General features: G+C 36.6%; 1 protein-coding gene across 1 annotated transcript; it reads left to right on the top strand.

Moving 5' to 3' along the window:
- Positions 1-4054: 4054 nt before the first annotated feature.
- On the top strand, positions 4055-5335 carry LOC113306663 (protein EXORDIUM-like 3). The gene has a single exon (XM_026555570.1). The coding sequence runs from the start codon at positions 4123-4125 to the stop codon at positions 5164-5166; it is 1044 nt and encodes a 347-aa protein (XP_026411355.1). The 5' UTR covers positions 4055-4122; the 3' UTR covers positions 5167-5335.
- Positions 5336-17325: the final 11990 nt, after the last annotated feature.

Below are 17325 nucleotides of genomic sequence, written 5' to 3' on the forward strand. Positions count from 1 at the left end.
CATGTTTACAACCGAATATGCATCAATTGGAGTTCAGAAGTTGTAAATTTTTCATCCTACACAATCGGAAGACAAAGTGCACATCTATAACCCGAATGTACAAATTCGGAAGTAAGAAGACACATATTTTTTCCGAATGAAAAACAATCGGAATATAACTAAACATGTTTACAACCGAATATCATCAACTGGAGTTCAGAAACTCTAAAATTTTATCCTACACAATCGGAGGTATAAAACATTATATTGTCTTCCGAATAAATACTGGCCCCAAAATGGGATTTTTCCTATATCAGAAATTTTGAGATTTTTTCAATATATACATTCGGTAGTGAGTGTTCTTCCGAATACTCTGTGTCTACTTAAATATATTCGGTAGCCAGAAAATTCATTAAACTACCGATTATTAGCAGTTTGTATCCAGGAAGATATGGCCACCAATATTCGGCAGATAATCATCAAATCTTTCTCCCGAATACTGTCGATGTTCTTGAGAAATGAAGAACACGACTACATTCGGAAGTAAATGAGCATGAATATCGTCCGAATCTGGATAAATTACCGAAAACCATAGAAATTTTTTTTCTCGATTCGACGAATTAAAGCGAAATAAACACCAAAAATGATAGATTCTTACCTAATTGGGGCCATTTGAAGTTGACGAAGTGTTTGACTATCGGAATCACCACCACCGACTACATTGCCGGGTACTTGTTCTTCGCATTCTTCTTCATTTGCAGGAAGAATTTCTTTATTTCTTGCTAAAATTCCAATCTTTGGATCGATACCCAGAGCAACATTTTTGGTTCTAGGTCTGTGGGTTTCATTTCCCTTATCCATTGTTTTATAAACGAATCGACGATGTTTTGATTTTACGATTCGCGACGATGTTTCGGTTGAACGAGGAAAGTTTTTTTTCTTCCACAGTCGGAAGATATGAAACTGGAAGAAGAAGAGTTGAAATGAGTAGAATTTTTTTTGATTTGGTTTTTATACGATTTTACCAGAAGGGCATTTATGTAACTTCAATATCATATAAGTTACCCCTTAACTAGAGTCTTTGGATGGGTATAAATTGATGGCCCCTAAATCCTTTTGAATGGCCCCTAAAAACGCGAGGATATTAAGGCTCCGTTTGGATTATAAATTTTCCAGCTTTTCTTGTATAAATGCATAAAAAGAAATGACCGCTAAAGAAAACACCAGATATTTTAGTTATGATATTAAAGAAAACACGTTGATATTATTTATATCAACGTGTTTATTATCACATCTTCTACTGACGAAATAATGTTTTACAGTTTCAGTTTCATGTGCTTTGTTTTGAACAAAAGTTTGTTCCTTGGGTATAAGAAAATGCAAGATCCCCCATTAGTAGTTTGGCGAATGGGAACTCAACTTCTGGTTCTCTTTAGAATGTTTGTTCGGGTGTGTTCAATAGATAAGGAAAAATAAAGGAAAAGAGATGATTATCCTAAAACAAAAGAAAGAATAATTAAGATGTCATTAATTTAATTATTATGGAGCCAATAATATTGAATTAGAGCAACTTTTGAAGAACTTAGCAATGATTTGGGTTTCAATAATAGACTCATCTTTAATTAGTATAATCTTAAAAATTATGATTTGAAAAAGAAAACAACCTTTGGTAAAAAGCTGATTTGAAAATTTTCTGCTTAACATAATTACTACCATCATAATTATGATTTGAAGATTTACCTTTGGTAAAAAGATGTCTTAATTTTCTAAATTTAATAAATTTAGATGCGATGATGACTCTGAATTAGTCTGATCACAGTGGTCCGCAGTTGATGGTTCTTCCTCTCTGATGGGTCCCATTCATATACAGATTATGTCTACTTCTTTTTGACTACCTACCGTACTATCATGAGTACGACACCACTGGATCCAAAACAACACAAGTAGAATCGCATTGGCGTGCATGGAAAAGTTCTTCTAATAACCAGTCCATGCATCGACACATTTCTGACCAAAATGTTTGGTTTTCTGACGTTCTGATCGATCAATGATTCTAAATCAACGGCGTAGATATGGTGTATCTTAAATGCTGCCGAGTTTGATGTTACAAACGTTTCATTATCAATGCGCGCGTGTGAGTTTTTAATATATCATCAACCAACAAGATTTGAAGTACACAAGCACAAATATACGTAAGTAGCAGCAAATAATGTCCGTATCCTCCTGTGTGGTCCATATCGCTATTGGGTCCCACCATGGGGTGGGTCCGTCTCTTGTGGGCCCCATTTTTGGAGCTCTTCTTTTTTTTGTCATGCCTTTCGTGTTTTGAGAGGAGGATTCAAAATCGGAATAGTAGAGAGGAGTGGGGGAAAAGAGGGAAGTAAATTTTGGAGGGGTACCTTTGTGTGGGGCCCAGTGTCACTTTCAATCTCAGCTGTTGAAATGGATACTGTTGTAATTTTTAATCATTTGCTACCCCGGTATTTACTCCATCGATTGCGCTCCCATCATCGAGCCTTTTCTAATTCAATTTTGGTTGGTAAATATTTTGCTCATGGGCACGACACCAGCGTATATTACACGGTGAACTGGGATAATCACTGGACTGACTAAGGATTACCAACCATGTTCCGTTTCATTATTTAATTTGAATGACTAATTTTGCCAAGTAAGAAAAAAACTACTTCGAGAACATCATTCGGGAAATGTAACAGGAAAAGAAAAGAAGTTTGTCCATAATTCTCCATGCCGATAGTGTTTTTCGTATACCACCGATAGCTCAATTATTAAACAACCAAGGTCGTCCCAGACCCACATCCTGATAAAATTACATAGGTGTAGACCTATATGTAAACCTAATCTTAAGACAAATTCGGCTTAAAAAGATTCTAAATATTCAAGATAATTTATTAATTTCGTTCAAAAATAGCATATGAAATTGTTTCGCAATAGCATATCAGTTGCTTGATGTCCAAGACCTACATTATTAGTTGGGAAGTCAATAAGTCTTGGAGAATGATAACTGTCAAACTAGGGAGCTAAATGGATCAGTAGCGGCCGAACTAAAGGGCAAGTCGGTGTAATTTTCCAATGCTAAAAGTTTTTATACACCTGCTCATGGTGAAAAACTCTTTAAATTAGGTCTATCGTGCATATTTTGACAGCGGTTTCATATTCTACACTCAAACGGAAGGCGTATGTAATGCTATATCTCTGAGAAGCAAAACCATTTTACTTCACAAAAAATTGACTAAAAAATTATTATCAAACTGATTTCTGACTTTTTAATTTCTAAAAATGGAAAAACAATTTCCGAAAATACATCCAAACACTCCATAATGCATTTTGACAGATCCTATCCGATTGATATGGTCTTTACGGCTCCATGACATTGGTTATGTGTGCACTTTTGATATGCTAAATGGTTAACGTCGAGTTAGATTAATCAATCTCAATCTCAACCAAAAGAAAATCAAAAATTAGTCTAATGAAAACAAACAAACAGATTCGGTTTCAAATATCAACAACTGGATATGAAAAAGCATAAAGCATGACAAACAACAAAGACTGTTTGTTACAGTAAACATACCCATAATTCTCTACAGTCTTGTCTATCTGAATGCTCATCACCTAGCAGCAGCATTACTTGAACAAGCTACTCCCCTACATATCTTATGCTAGAAGACACATCAAATATGACCCACATTGACAAGAAAAGATAGACGATCAAAAAACCAAAACCCAATAAAGTTTTGATTTAATTCAATCCATCCCCAAAAATCAACATTTCCCATACATACAAACATTTCCCGCCTTGAGAGAACATAGATTTAAAGAAGGAAAAAAAAAACTGCACTTAAACAGTCTAAAACTAAACAAAACAAGAACTAGAAAAGTGTCCTATTTTTCTCTGCCCCCACTTACAGCTAAGACATAAAGAATCTCACTGTCCTCCATTACTCTTTAAAATCAATGGTTATCCTGTTCTCTCTCGGTTCCATTGCAAGATAATCATATTAAACTCTACAACACCCAATCATAACCTCTCTTCCCCTCCTCTATATTTAAACACTCTCATAACCATTCAAACACAACAAAACAAACACAGACCACCCCCCCAAGTTCAGTTCACTGAGAGAGGAAATGAAAGAGAGTAGTAGTAGCAGTCTTCAGCTTCTGTTTACTCTCTTCATTTTCTCTCTTACCATCTTCACAAAACCAGTCTCCAGTTCAACCCCATGGCCTCATCATGTAAAACAAATCAGTGGTAATGGCAAAGATCTTGATTTTGGGAGCTCAAAGAAGTATGAAGGTTCTTCGGAATTTGTTCACTTGAAATACCATATGGGTCCAGTTCTAACTTCAACCATCACAGTTCATCCAATCTGGTATGGAACATGGAAAAACTCACAGAAGAAAATCATTCGTGAGTTCATAAATTCAATCTCATCCGATGATTCGAAACATCCATCAGTATATGGATGGTGGAGAACAGTTCAGCTCTACACTGATCAAACCGGTGCAAATATCTCAAGAACAGTCCATGTCGGGGAAGAAAAGAATGACCGGTTTTACTCCCACGGCCGGTCACTGACACGTCTTTCAATACAATCGGTAATCAAAAGTGCGGTGAGTGTACGTACGAAGCCGCTTCCGATTAATCCGAAAAGTGGGTTATATTTACTCTTAACGGCAGATGATGTACACGTTGAAGATTTCTGTGGGCAAGTATGTGGATTTCACTATTTTACATTTCCGTCTATAGTTGGGTATACATTACCTTATGCTTGGGTTGGGAATTCCGAGAAGTTATGTGCCGGTACATGTGCATATCCATTTGCCGTGCCTGATTATATACCAAATTTGAAACCTTTGAAATCACCAAATGGTGATATTGGGATTGATGGTATGATAAGTGTGATTGCCCATGAGATTGCTGAATTGGCTACAAACCCATTGGTGAATGCTTGGTATGCAGGTCCTGATCCTAGTTTTCCTACTGAGATTGCTGATTTGTGTGAAGGTATTTATGGGACCGGTGGTGGTGGGTCTTATACCGGCCAAATGTTGAAGGGTCATGATGGTGCTACGTTTAATATGAATGGAATCAGACGGAGGTTTTTAGTGCAATGGGTTTGGAATCCTTACTTGAAGTATTGTTCTGGTCCTAATGCACTTGATCAGTGATGTAATGAATCTTGATTTCAAATTAAAAAATGTCCAGCGTTTTGTGTTTTTTTAATCGAATGTTTTGTTCGATTTTGATGTAATAGTTTAAGTTGTGTTTGATGGATGTTATTTTTTTGCTCTATGTTTGGACGCTTTGTTAAAATTGCAGTTAAAGACGTTTTTGCCATAACCTTTCTCTTAATGCATTTTAATAAGTACAGTACAGTTCTGCTGAGTTGAGCTACATTTATAGGGTGCGCAAGCAGTAAACCTGCAGATGAAAAACTTTACTCAATACTGGCAGTACGAGCGATTAAAGTTGGCCCGACTTGTACTATGTATTTTGCAGCAGTTTTAAGTTGATAGCTCTCACTACAGAGGAGACTAGCAGTGTTTAATGCCGAGAAATTGGAGGCCTATTACGTGCCACCCCATTCAAGCAGGCGCCACATTAGAGTCTGCTTATGAAAAAAACAATTGGCAACATAAATCACGCTTCATGGGCAATGTTGCAGCAGAGCGAGTGGAATCAGTGGCCAACTAAGGAAACCTCCGCTTCCAACTTGGCTTATGATGCTCCTTGATCTTATAGTAGTTTTTTCCTTTTTCAAACTGGGGTAATTTTTGCAAGAAACCTTTTATTGTCCTGTTGAGGTTGGGCTACAGTGGCTTCCACATTTATATGTGCAAGCAGAAAACCTGCTGATGAAAAAATTTACTCGCAATACTTAATTCAGGCCAGGCCGTACGGGGTGATTTAAATTTGAAGCGCCCTGTACTATGTGTCCTGCAGAAATTTTTACATTGAAAGCAGCAAACCTGCAGAGGCAGCAGTCTCTCTTGACTCTTGACTAGTAATTTATGGCAATATATTTGCTCCGAATCTCTGATGCTAGAAATAAACCCCCAAGATTTCCCCTCATCTGGTTGGTAACCGCTTCCAAAAAGCTCCGTGAAAATTTATTTTGGGGTGCAGAAGCCGTTCACATTCATGTGTTGACCTTCTGCTAAAAAGGGGTTCTCACCAAACTCGCCAAGAATGAGTGGATTTATTCCTTTTAAAAGGTGAAGCAACAAAAAAATTAATTCCTTGAACTCTTGAAGGCTTGAACCACTGTCAGGCCAAAAGCAGGTTATTTTCAGAGCATCCCTACCATGACCCATTTTAGAGGTAATTGAAGACTTTGAGAGTCTTGATGAGTCTAGAGACTTTCTAACCAATGTCTTACATTTTTAAAATCATAAGTGCTTATCCTGGACTAACAATGTTTCAAATTTTCTGGAAGTTCACACTTCACAGTTTGACTTGTATGGTACACTATCACTCAGATAGTCAATATGCTTCAAAAAAAGAAAAAAAGAAACTTGTGATAGTAATAGCATTGCTGATTTCAGACATCTTCATATTTGACATCAAACATTCTTCTGCTTAGTTTAAATTTTAAATCGGAAAATCAAATACTGAGTTTAAATTTCAGAATAACTTCAGGAACCAGAAAGACTTTGCTTCTGACATCCAAAAGCTATTCCGTTTCTTGTTTGCCAAAGATTGTTTTAATTGTCTCTATATCATCTCTTCTATCATCAAATGCACGCATGCATAGTTCTTGAAAACAAGAAAGTCGTGGGTCTTGTTATCAACCATAGGTTAGTGGCCTCGACCATACATTAACCCTCTTCTTTTGCTTTCATTGTTATTTAAATCGACACTTTTGACTCGAGGCTGTTTCATACTATTTTCTTGGGGAAACTTTGAAAACTTTTAACAAAAGAAAATGTTGATTTTATTTTATTAATCCGCACTTTTCAAGAGCAGTATTAGAATAAACACACATTGTACGATGATTGGTTCGTATTTCAACGTTTTCGGTCGGGGTGACGGCGTGGGAAGAGCAATATCTTTCTTGTTCCATAAAAATGTATGGAAAGAGAGCACTGATGCATCAATGGGAAGGTAAAACCATGTTTTACGGACTCGCAGTCCCTGCTATGTGTGTTTTTATTATGCTCGCATTGTGTGTCGCAAATGTTTCAGAGCTTTCTTGAAGTTGCAGACCACTAGCGGAATGGTAGTGTACATAGGCAGTTGCTCGGGTTACAATTGATCTCTGGTACCAAATAAAACAGCCAGAGTGACGGGGAAAGGCGAGTATATGGACGAAGGACCACGACCAGTATTTGTATGGAGTGTTCCTATCAAACTCTGTAAGATTTAATAATACGACTCGAGCAATAAAATACGCAAGACATAGGACATATAAGGCATTTCATTGCGGTACAAAATCAAAATTTCCCTGATTTACTTTAAAGGACATTACCTCCCCCTAGCAAATATGTACACTGCAGGAAATGGAACTGGCATGTCAAAAATAGAATCCTAATATTGGGGCCGTAAAAGGGGTGGGAAATTCGGGGTTTTATAGGTTCGTGTAGTAAATGAAGTTAACCTTTATCCCATCATATTCCTAATTCTATAATATTGTCATTCTCTTCTCATTGACAAATCATGATGAAGATGATGATCATGATTTCATCATGATCAAAATCTTAAAAAAAACAAACTAAATCTATTATATTTTTCCCATCCTTCTCTTCTCATTCATAAATTGCGATGAAGATAATGAGCATAATTTCATCACAACGAGGATGATGATCATAAAGAAACCAAAACTATTTTATTTTTCTTCTCCTTCTCATTCAAAGATCATGATAAAGACGATACTCATCATAGAAAGAAAAAACTAAGAAAACCCACTATTTATTTTTGTTTTAAATGGTTAAAAAAAATCTAATTCTATGAATTTCGGGTAACAAAATAAACAGTTATATTTACGGTTAGGAGTTCTTAGATTCCCAACCTTTAATCAAGATTACGGCTAGGATAGTTTGTCGACCCAACCGAGTGTCCATGTTTCGGCTTGGTTTTCCTAACCGAAAGTTTTTTCGATTTTTTTCGGTATTCAGAACCTGTTACGGCTGGGAAAACCTAGCCGTAAGTCGAGTTACGAATGGGAAAATCTAGCCATAACTGGTTCGGAAAACAAAAAAAAAATCGAAAAAATCATTCGGCTGTGAGTTCTTTATTTCCTGGCCGTAAATAACAAATACGACTTGGAACACCATCAGTTCCTAAACGTTTTTGGGTTTTACGGTTGGGTCGAAAAACTTTCCCAGCCGTAATCTTGATTTACAGTTGGGAATCTAAGAACTCCCATCCGTAAATACTTTCAGAAGCTGGTTTTTTTTTTACCCGAAATTTATCGAATTGGATTTTTTTAACCATTTAAAACAAAAATAAATGGTGGATTTTCTTAGTTTTTTCTTTCTATGATGATCATCATCTTTATTATGATCTTTGAATGAGAAGAACTTAGTTTTGAGTTTTCTTTATGATCATCATCCTCATCATGATGAAATTATGCTCATAATCTTCATCACAATTTATGAATGAGAAGAGAAGGATGGGAGAAGATAATAGATTTAATTGTTTTTTTTAATGATCTTCATCATGATGAAATCATGATCATCATCTTCATCATTATTTGTCAGTGAGAAGAGAAGGGGAAGGAGAAGATAATTGATTTTTTTTTTAAATGAATAGTTTGATTTTGGTTTATTTATGTGTAAGGGTAAATTGGACTTTTTAGATGGATTGTGTTCCCCCTATCCATGGTTTGGCTTCTATTATCATTCTAAGACCCAAAAAGTCAGCCCCCTACAACCTCAATAATACGATTCCAAAAATAAAAGGAAAAAGAAACAAAATCATGCTGGCACAAGACAGTGGATCAAATGAGGAAAATTGAAATGCAATGAAATTCTGAAGCTAAAAAATACTTGAAAGATCTGAAATGGAAATGAGTTTCACAATTGGAAATGAGTTGCATAAAATGTGTTACATTAAGGTGCTCACCAGAACCCACGTGTTCCAAATAAGAATGATACTTATGAATGATGTTCCACATACAGTAAAAACTCTATATATTAATAGTCTTGGGACTTCACAAAATTGTTAATTTATGGAGTTTATTAATATAGAGTGGTATACCATTTTTTTTCTTCTAATTTAAAGTATGTAAATTATAATGGATATGGATGTCTTCATTAATAACCCAAATGAGAAACAATTGTTATATGTTTCAACAAGAAAATGCCTATAGTAATGAGGTATTACACATCCGCAAATCAAAAGATGCGATAACTATCCAAAAAATTACTTCATTTTCTCAAACAACTATACATAAATATTTTATTTGGTCTTAAATTTCGATGTAAAAAGATCTATAAATTATAATAATACCAATTATATTTGTGAGAATATGTTGTAAGTGTTATAACACACGTTTACCTGTCTGAATATTACAGCTGTAATAACTGTTTAGCAGAAACTGTCTTTGACAGACTGTAACAGTTTACCTTTCTTTCTTGTTTTACTGTCTATATAGAGACATTGTGTGGCTGTAATTCATCTTATCAAAACTTAATAAATCTGATCATTCATTTCTCAATATTCTATCATGATATCATATACCTAAAGAAAGATTTTGATTCTTTCATCTCTTATTCGATCCAAAGCCTATTAAAACTTCCGCTATAATCATTACTACAATCACTTAAAACAACTATCATCTACAATCATCTATGATTCACAATCATATTATGCAACTTCATTCAGTTTTCTCAGATCTTGAATATTCTTTTTTTTCATTCTTATCATCAATGTCTACTTCTTCTTCATCTTTACCGTTTCAAAATATCACAAACATTGTGTCTGTGAAACTCAATAGTGATGGTTCCAATTATCTAATTTGTAAAAATCAGTTTGAGCGTATATTGATTACTACAGATCTTGATGATTTATTTGATGGATCTAGTCCATGTCTTTCTGAGTTTGTCGAACTGGATGGAGAAAAGGTTCCAAATCCTTTATTCTCACAATGACGTAAATAAATCGATTTGTTAGGTCATGTCTCAATGCTACTTTTGATGATACTATCTCGATAGGAATTATTAGTTTTCAGACAACCAGGGAGATTTAGTCTTTTCTGGAATGTAAATTTCTTTATTAATTTTCAGCAAGAAAGTCTCTACTTCGCAATAAGTTCTCTGGTAGAGAATAATTTAAAATATCTCACCTATATTTATATTGAGGAGTGTCAGAAGCTTGTGTTTCTTCCTCCAAGATTGCTCAAGAGAAACTTTATCCTTCAATTTCTTCGGGTTAAGAGTTGTCTTAAGTTTGAAGGCTTCAATATTATGGAACAGCAGGAGTCGGAGGATTTATTCGACAATTGTGCTATATGTATAATACTCTAAGATTTCCCTGCTTTAACTTCATTGCCAAGTGGGTATTGAAAAACATCAGACTTCAAACTTTGACAATTGGTCCTTTTTCAGAAAAGTTGGAATCCTTTCCATTCCCTGCCGCTAAAATTACTTAAGAAGGAACTGTCATCGTCCATTATTTTCCCCACTCAACAAATTAACTATTCATGGATGGTACTCTATCATCTTCCAGATCAAATAAGGTACATCACTTCCTTACGAAAGATAATTATAGAGTTTCCTTCTCTGGAGGTTCGGACCCATTGGTTACATGACATGGGTTCTCTTCAAAAGTTATCCTTTGCACTATTTTTATACTCTGAAACACATGCCGCCTTCAGAGGAGCACCTAATCTCACTAGAAATATTGAACATTTCTGAGTGCCCTCTCTCGGTTGATAGTTATAAACAACTAGGAAAAGAGCATCACAACACATCCCACATTCCTAACTTATGCGGATTATGGCCTAATCAGGATGGAGGGGAGGAGGCTAGGGCATTGGTGTCGGAGAAGTTCCAGTGTGCGTGCAGTTTGATGGAAGAACTGCTAGCTGATGGAGTTCAGGATGTTATTGTCTCTTTCATACACCTCGACGACGCTTTTTATCCGAAGGACTCGAACATGGGTAGGAAGACACTAGAAATGAACCCTCATGACCATATCATTATGAATATATATACGAGGTGTGATGCTGACAAGAATGACATTACCACGAGGAATATGGCCCTTACCTTGTTTGCGTACGCTGAACTGCGTTACAATACGAGGCAACAAACAGTTTAGTCTTGCATGTCGATGCATAAGCTATATTTTGAGTCTCCACATGTTTTTGTTGGAGAAAATAAGTTTTAATAAAGGATGTTTTGGTCTTGGTGTGGTCATGTAAGTTGTAACCTCCATCATTATAAATTTACATTAATTGTATGCTCACTCATAACCAAATGCTAAAAAAAATTTATGAGTGGAAGCCCAGTTAATACAAGGTAAAAGTGATACAATCAAGTGAAGAAAAAAAAAACTTTTAAATCTTGTAACAAAAAAAAAATCAATCTTAGAGACTTTATCTATTAAACTCCAACAATCATATAATTTTTTTATTATAATAATATTTAAACTCCAACAGATTAAAGAATTTTGCATAAAAAACATTTTTCTTTTTAAAAGCTTCATTAACAAGACAAGTAAACCCAAAAAACAACAAAAATAATCCTTTATTTTAGCTTAAGCGTGACAAAAAAAAAAGAAAAAAAAATGATAACAAGCCTATTTTTTTAAAAAAAAAAAATCATCACAAAACCAACTACATCCTGAAAAATCAGAAAATTTTCCAAAATATTATCTATAAACAACAAAAATAAAAAAAATATGCTGAAATTACCTTAGTAATCCACAGACATTCAGTGTACATCAAGGCCTCCTTCACGGTTTTGGAACCATTAGCAGCATTAATACAAACACCATAAAATATGATTTCATTTGGATGATTCGAAACAAGGGATTGAATTAATTTATTGAGAAGATTGGAAAATCAGAGAATGAATTTAAAAACCATTTGCCTGAATGCATCTCTTTATTTTTCAAAAAAAAATGCGCCCCTTTAGAATTCGAACGGTTTGACTAACAGAAAGATATAAAGATGTGTTGGGCATGAAAAATTAGCGAAGGTTTTAGTTTTGGGAAATTCGATGATGTTAGGAGAGGAAAAATAACAACCGACACAAGTTATACGCTGAAATATCGCTCACTATTTTAGTTTTGGAATGAAGAGTCTTTTTTAAAAGAAACAAGTGATGAAAAAATTATTAAAAACTCATGATGATGGAGCATCTAAATACATGGGTTCTTGACGTGACTATTACTCTCAAATGAGATATTTTTTTGCTCTTTTTTTCACGAAAATGTATTTTGTTGGGTGCAAAACATGAAGAGTCTTCGAATATAAATAAGAAAATCTACCATAAATATCCAAGACATGTCTCTTTCATCGAAATGTTATGAGAATATCTTTCATTCGTACGCATCAAATCAGGAAGCTTTTGACAATTTGAAGTTTTGTAAAAGTCAATGGTTGTTCTAAAGGTGAGTAACTTTGTACTTGGGGGATTTGTATTATTGATTCATTTGATAGTATATATATATATATATATAGAGAGAGAGAGATAGAGGGAGGATCCATGGACACTCTTAGATGGACAAGGTTAGACAAGATTTGCGCCATTTTCTCCGGAAAACCCAAACGACAATGAATTTAAGTGTAATATTTTGATGATATTTATCTCTTATAAGACTATACCTTCCTACAAAAAATGAACGCAATTCGAGATAGAAAACCTTACCATCTACCTATCTTAATTTCAATCGTTAATTTGGAACGACTGATATTCAAATGGGTAGATGGTTGTTTTATACATCTTGAATTGTGTTCATTTTTTTAGGAATGTAGAATCCTATAAGAGGAACATATCATCAAAATATCACACTTAAATTCGGATTTTGCGGAAAAAATGGCGCAAATCTTGTCTAACCTTATCTATTTAAGAGTGTCCATTGATCCTACCTCATATATATATATATATATATGTGTGTGAATTTTTTAGTTCTCTGTGATTGTATGTTATGATCACAATACAATTACCTTTAAAAATATATAGAAATCTTAATCCACTTATTCTGGTAAAGATGCTAATCCATTAATATCCGGTAAAGATTTTTCGTCAGGTTTTGTAATGAATGAAATGGAGTGACATACGTTATTTATTGAGTAAGGGGTTTATACGTGTAGTTATAATTTTGCATTAATTTGAAATATGATACAACTATCGTTGCCTATTGCAAATGGACGCTTCTTTCATAGTAATAGGCGATTTTTGTTTCTTCATTCACGACTGTGTTTGGTTGAATTCTCTATTGACGGGTTCTTTTTTGTGTTTTTATTTCTTCAATAAATTTTTGATCTGGGCAGGTAGCTTTCTCAGACATTTAACGCATTTTACTTTCTTTACATCCATTTTTCACAAGTTGTGTAAAGACTTTTGTTTAATTAAGCTGTGTTATGGAGTAATGTTTTGAAGAAGAAAAAAGTATTACCTAACTGTGTTTAAGGATAATGCAAGACTTAACCCTGATTAAGAGAGAAATCAATTCATGTAACCCTTTTGTTTTTCTTCATATTGTATATTTTCCATTTATTTCGGCTAATTAAAGCTCTATTATTTCCTCCCAATATGTATAATCTTCTAAGTTAGATTGGATTGTTTCTGTTGTTGCAAGTCTCAAGAAATTACGATCTTTTTGTGGAACGATACAAAAACAATGGTTTGAAACTTTTGTTTACCAATGTCTTTGCATTAAACTATTACAAGAACTTCAAAAAGGAGTTTCTTGTTTTTGATGTGTTGGCTTTTTTTAAGCATATTAGTTTTGTTGATAGAATCTTAGGTAATTATTTTCTCTAAGTATTATTAATGAAAGTGTGATTTTAATTAAAACGGAATAAGACCAACTTGTTTTTTTTTGCTTTTCTCAATCGATGATACCAATATTTAATTTCATATAATTTGAATATCACTATCTACCATGTGGATCTTATACAGAGTAAAAATAAATGAAGATACAAAGTTTTAGATAGTAATTTCCTATCATTTTGAAAAATGATTATTGTTGTATTTTCTTTCATTAGTTTCTTTTCATTTTAGCATGCATCCTCCTTTGCTGAAAACTTGGTGTTGATGGTGGTTTTTAGCTTAGGGTCAAAATCGTAAAACTGTACCCTTTTTTTTTCTTCGCATGGGTCATGTTCCACGGAAGAACCCTTAACACTGACTGACATCATCTATGCCTAACCCTAATTCTCATGCTACAGCGCCAAGGCATGCCAACCATGCCAGCCGCACCACTGTGCCAATGGAAGACCATGCCAGCCACCTCCCCGCGCCAAGGCATGCCAACCATGCCAGCCACACCACTGTGCCAATGGCATACCATGCTAGCCACATCTCCGTGCCAAGGCATGCCAACCATGCCAGCCGCACCTCCGCGCCAAGGCATGCCAACCATGCCAGCCGCACCACATGTGCCAATGGCATGCCAACCACCTTGCTGCGCCATACCATGCCAGCCTTCCCTATGTGGCTACCAAAACGAAGGATTGCGATGATCAACGGTCACCCTTCCATCTTAGATGCCAATTTTAGCCGGCCAAGGTCGCCAAACATCGCATAGTAACCTTTGGCCCAAACCCTAGTTTTGGCCACGCCAAACCGCGCCAAGGCATGCCATGCCACATGTGCCAATGGCATGCCAACCACCTTGCCGCGCCATACGATGCCGACCTTCCCTATGCGGCTACCAAAACGAAGGCGTGCGATGATCAACGACCACCCTTCCATCTTAGATGCAAATCTTGGCCGTCAAAGGTCTCCAAACAACGCATGGTAACCTTTGGCCCAACGCCAAAACCCTAGTTTGGCCGCGCCTAAACCATGCCACATGTGCCAATGGCATGCCGCGCCATCCACCTTGTCGCGCCTAAGCCATGCCAAGCCGGCCTTCCCTTCATGGCTGCCAAAACGAAGGCGTGCGACAATCAATGGCCACCCTTCCATCTTAGATGTAAATCTCAGCCGTCCAAGGTCACCAACCAATGCATGGTAACCTTTGGCCCAACGCCAAAACCCTAGTTTGGCCGCGCCTAAACCACGCCAAGGCATGCCGACCATGCCACATGTGCCAATGGCATGTCGCGTCATCCACTTTGCCGCCTCTAAGCCATGCCATGCCGTCCTTCCCTTCATGGCATCCAAAACAAAGGCGTGCGACAATCAACGGCCACCCTTCCATCTTAGATGCAAATCTCAGCCGTCCAAGGTCGCCGACCAACGCATGGTAACCTTTGGCCCAAAACCCTAGTTTTGGTCACGCCCAAACCGTGCCAAGGCATGCCGGCCATGCCACATGTGCCAATGGCATGCCATCCACCTTGCCGCGCCATACCATGCCGGCCTTCCCTATGCGGTTACCAAAACAAAGGCTGGCGACGATCAACGTCCATCCTTCCATATAAGATGCAAATCTTAGCCGTCCAAGGTCGCCAACCAACGCATGGTAACCTTTGGCCCAACGCCAAAACCTTTGTTTTGGCCACGCCCAAACCGCGCCAAGGCATGCCAGCCATGCCACATGTGCCAATGGCATGCCAACCATCTTGCCGCGCCATACTATGCCGTCCTTCCCTATGCGGCTACCAAAACAAAGTATTGCGAAGATCAACGATCACTTTTCCATCTAAGATGCAGATCTTAGTGATGTAGTTTTGAAATTGATAAGTAGAAATTCGTTCAAAGACTTGTAAAGATTTGATTTAAGACTTAATTTTGGTTTCACTTAATGTTACGAGAGACTGGGACTCAGGATTCCACCAATAAATCCATTCATGCGATTCATATAGTTATTCTAGACAATTATAGCTCAAATGGAATATTGACTATGTTTAATTGCCAAGGTAGATTTTTAAAAAGCAACGACTGTAAATCTAAAGCATGGGATATCAAAAGACTTAACCTAAGTATAACCCATCAATTGAAATCACAATCGTTCAATAAAAACCATAAAACAATTAATAATCCATGCAAAAAGTCATGAAAGAATTAAATATAATTACCACACGCATGAAATATGGCTTCCTCCGTCATCCCAGTGTTGGGGTTTAGCTCCTCATATTATTCACGTGCTCAAAATAGTTGTTCATAGCTCAAATAGGTGAAAAACAAGAGAAAACTAATAAAGGAGACAGTTTGAACCGTTGCAACGGTGTTACAAACAACTGTTACAACGGGTTGAGCTGTTACATAGAAAAGATGACAAGCTTATGATATATGTTATCTATTATTGTTGAAAAACGATACTTCTGTTATGCTGTTTGAAAAAGACTGCCTCTGCGACTCTCCTCGTCTGTCCAATGTTATTCAGCTTCGTCTTCTTCCTCCTGCTTCAGCAGCAACAGAGAGCTTCTCTGCAAGTCTTCTTTCTTGGATTCTCTGGCCTCTGACCAGACCCCTAACTCCCGATTCCCCCGCTGTGACTCCAAACAACCCTTTTTTATACGTAACATGGCTATAAAATCTCACGAAATCTCTTCTTTTCCTTCTCTTCCAAGTCAGGACAATATTTCCTTTTCTTTTCTCCTACGCGTCTGCTGTGGTATCTAAACTTTCCAGATTTGGTATAGAAGAGTATATCTTCTCCCAAGTACACGTAAACTACAAAAATAGAACCAAAGATATCCCGAGATATCCTCACTGCCTTGTCGAGAAACAGTGATTATCATCTTCTTCTTTTTTTGCATCCATGCCCACTGAATATCCTGTTTAACGATAACAGGATGATTTAGGTCCAGGCCAACAAGCCAATCCGATTAAAACTCCTCCAAGGCTCCAAAGTCTCACGGCCTCAACAACAGAAACCCGAGTTTCTTATCCTCCCCTGCTTCGTCGAGATTCTGTAGAAATCTTCTCTTTTTTCGAACCCAATCCAATTACCAATCATGTTTGGATTAAACAGGCCCAAACCAATCCTTTCCAGCGAGAAAAATCCGACAACAACTCATCAACTCGATCCAGAAAATTCATGCAGTATGCAGACGTCACACAGACGAGTATAAAATCTTCCCGCCAAATTCGATTTGAGTTGGTGAAGAAAGGGTGTCCCCTTATCCAGCGCTGGACTCCATTTAGCCACTGGGTGTAAATAGCACATCTGGGGTGCAAATAACAGTGGAGTGCCCCTTAACAGTTGTATGCCCTTTATCCAAATTGGGGTGCTTTTATGATTTTCTCCCACAAGCGCAAATACCA

The sequence above is a fragment of the Papaver somniferum genome, chromosome 8 (genome assembly GCF_003573695.1).
Source record: "Papaver somniferum cultivar HN1 chromosome 8, ASM357369v1, whole genome shotgun sequence".
NCBI lineage: Eukaryota > Viridiplantae > Streptophyta > Magnoliopsida > Ranunculales > Papaveraceae > Papaver > Papaver somniferum.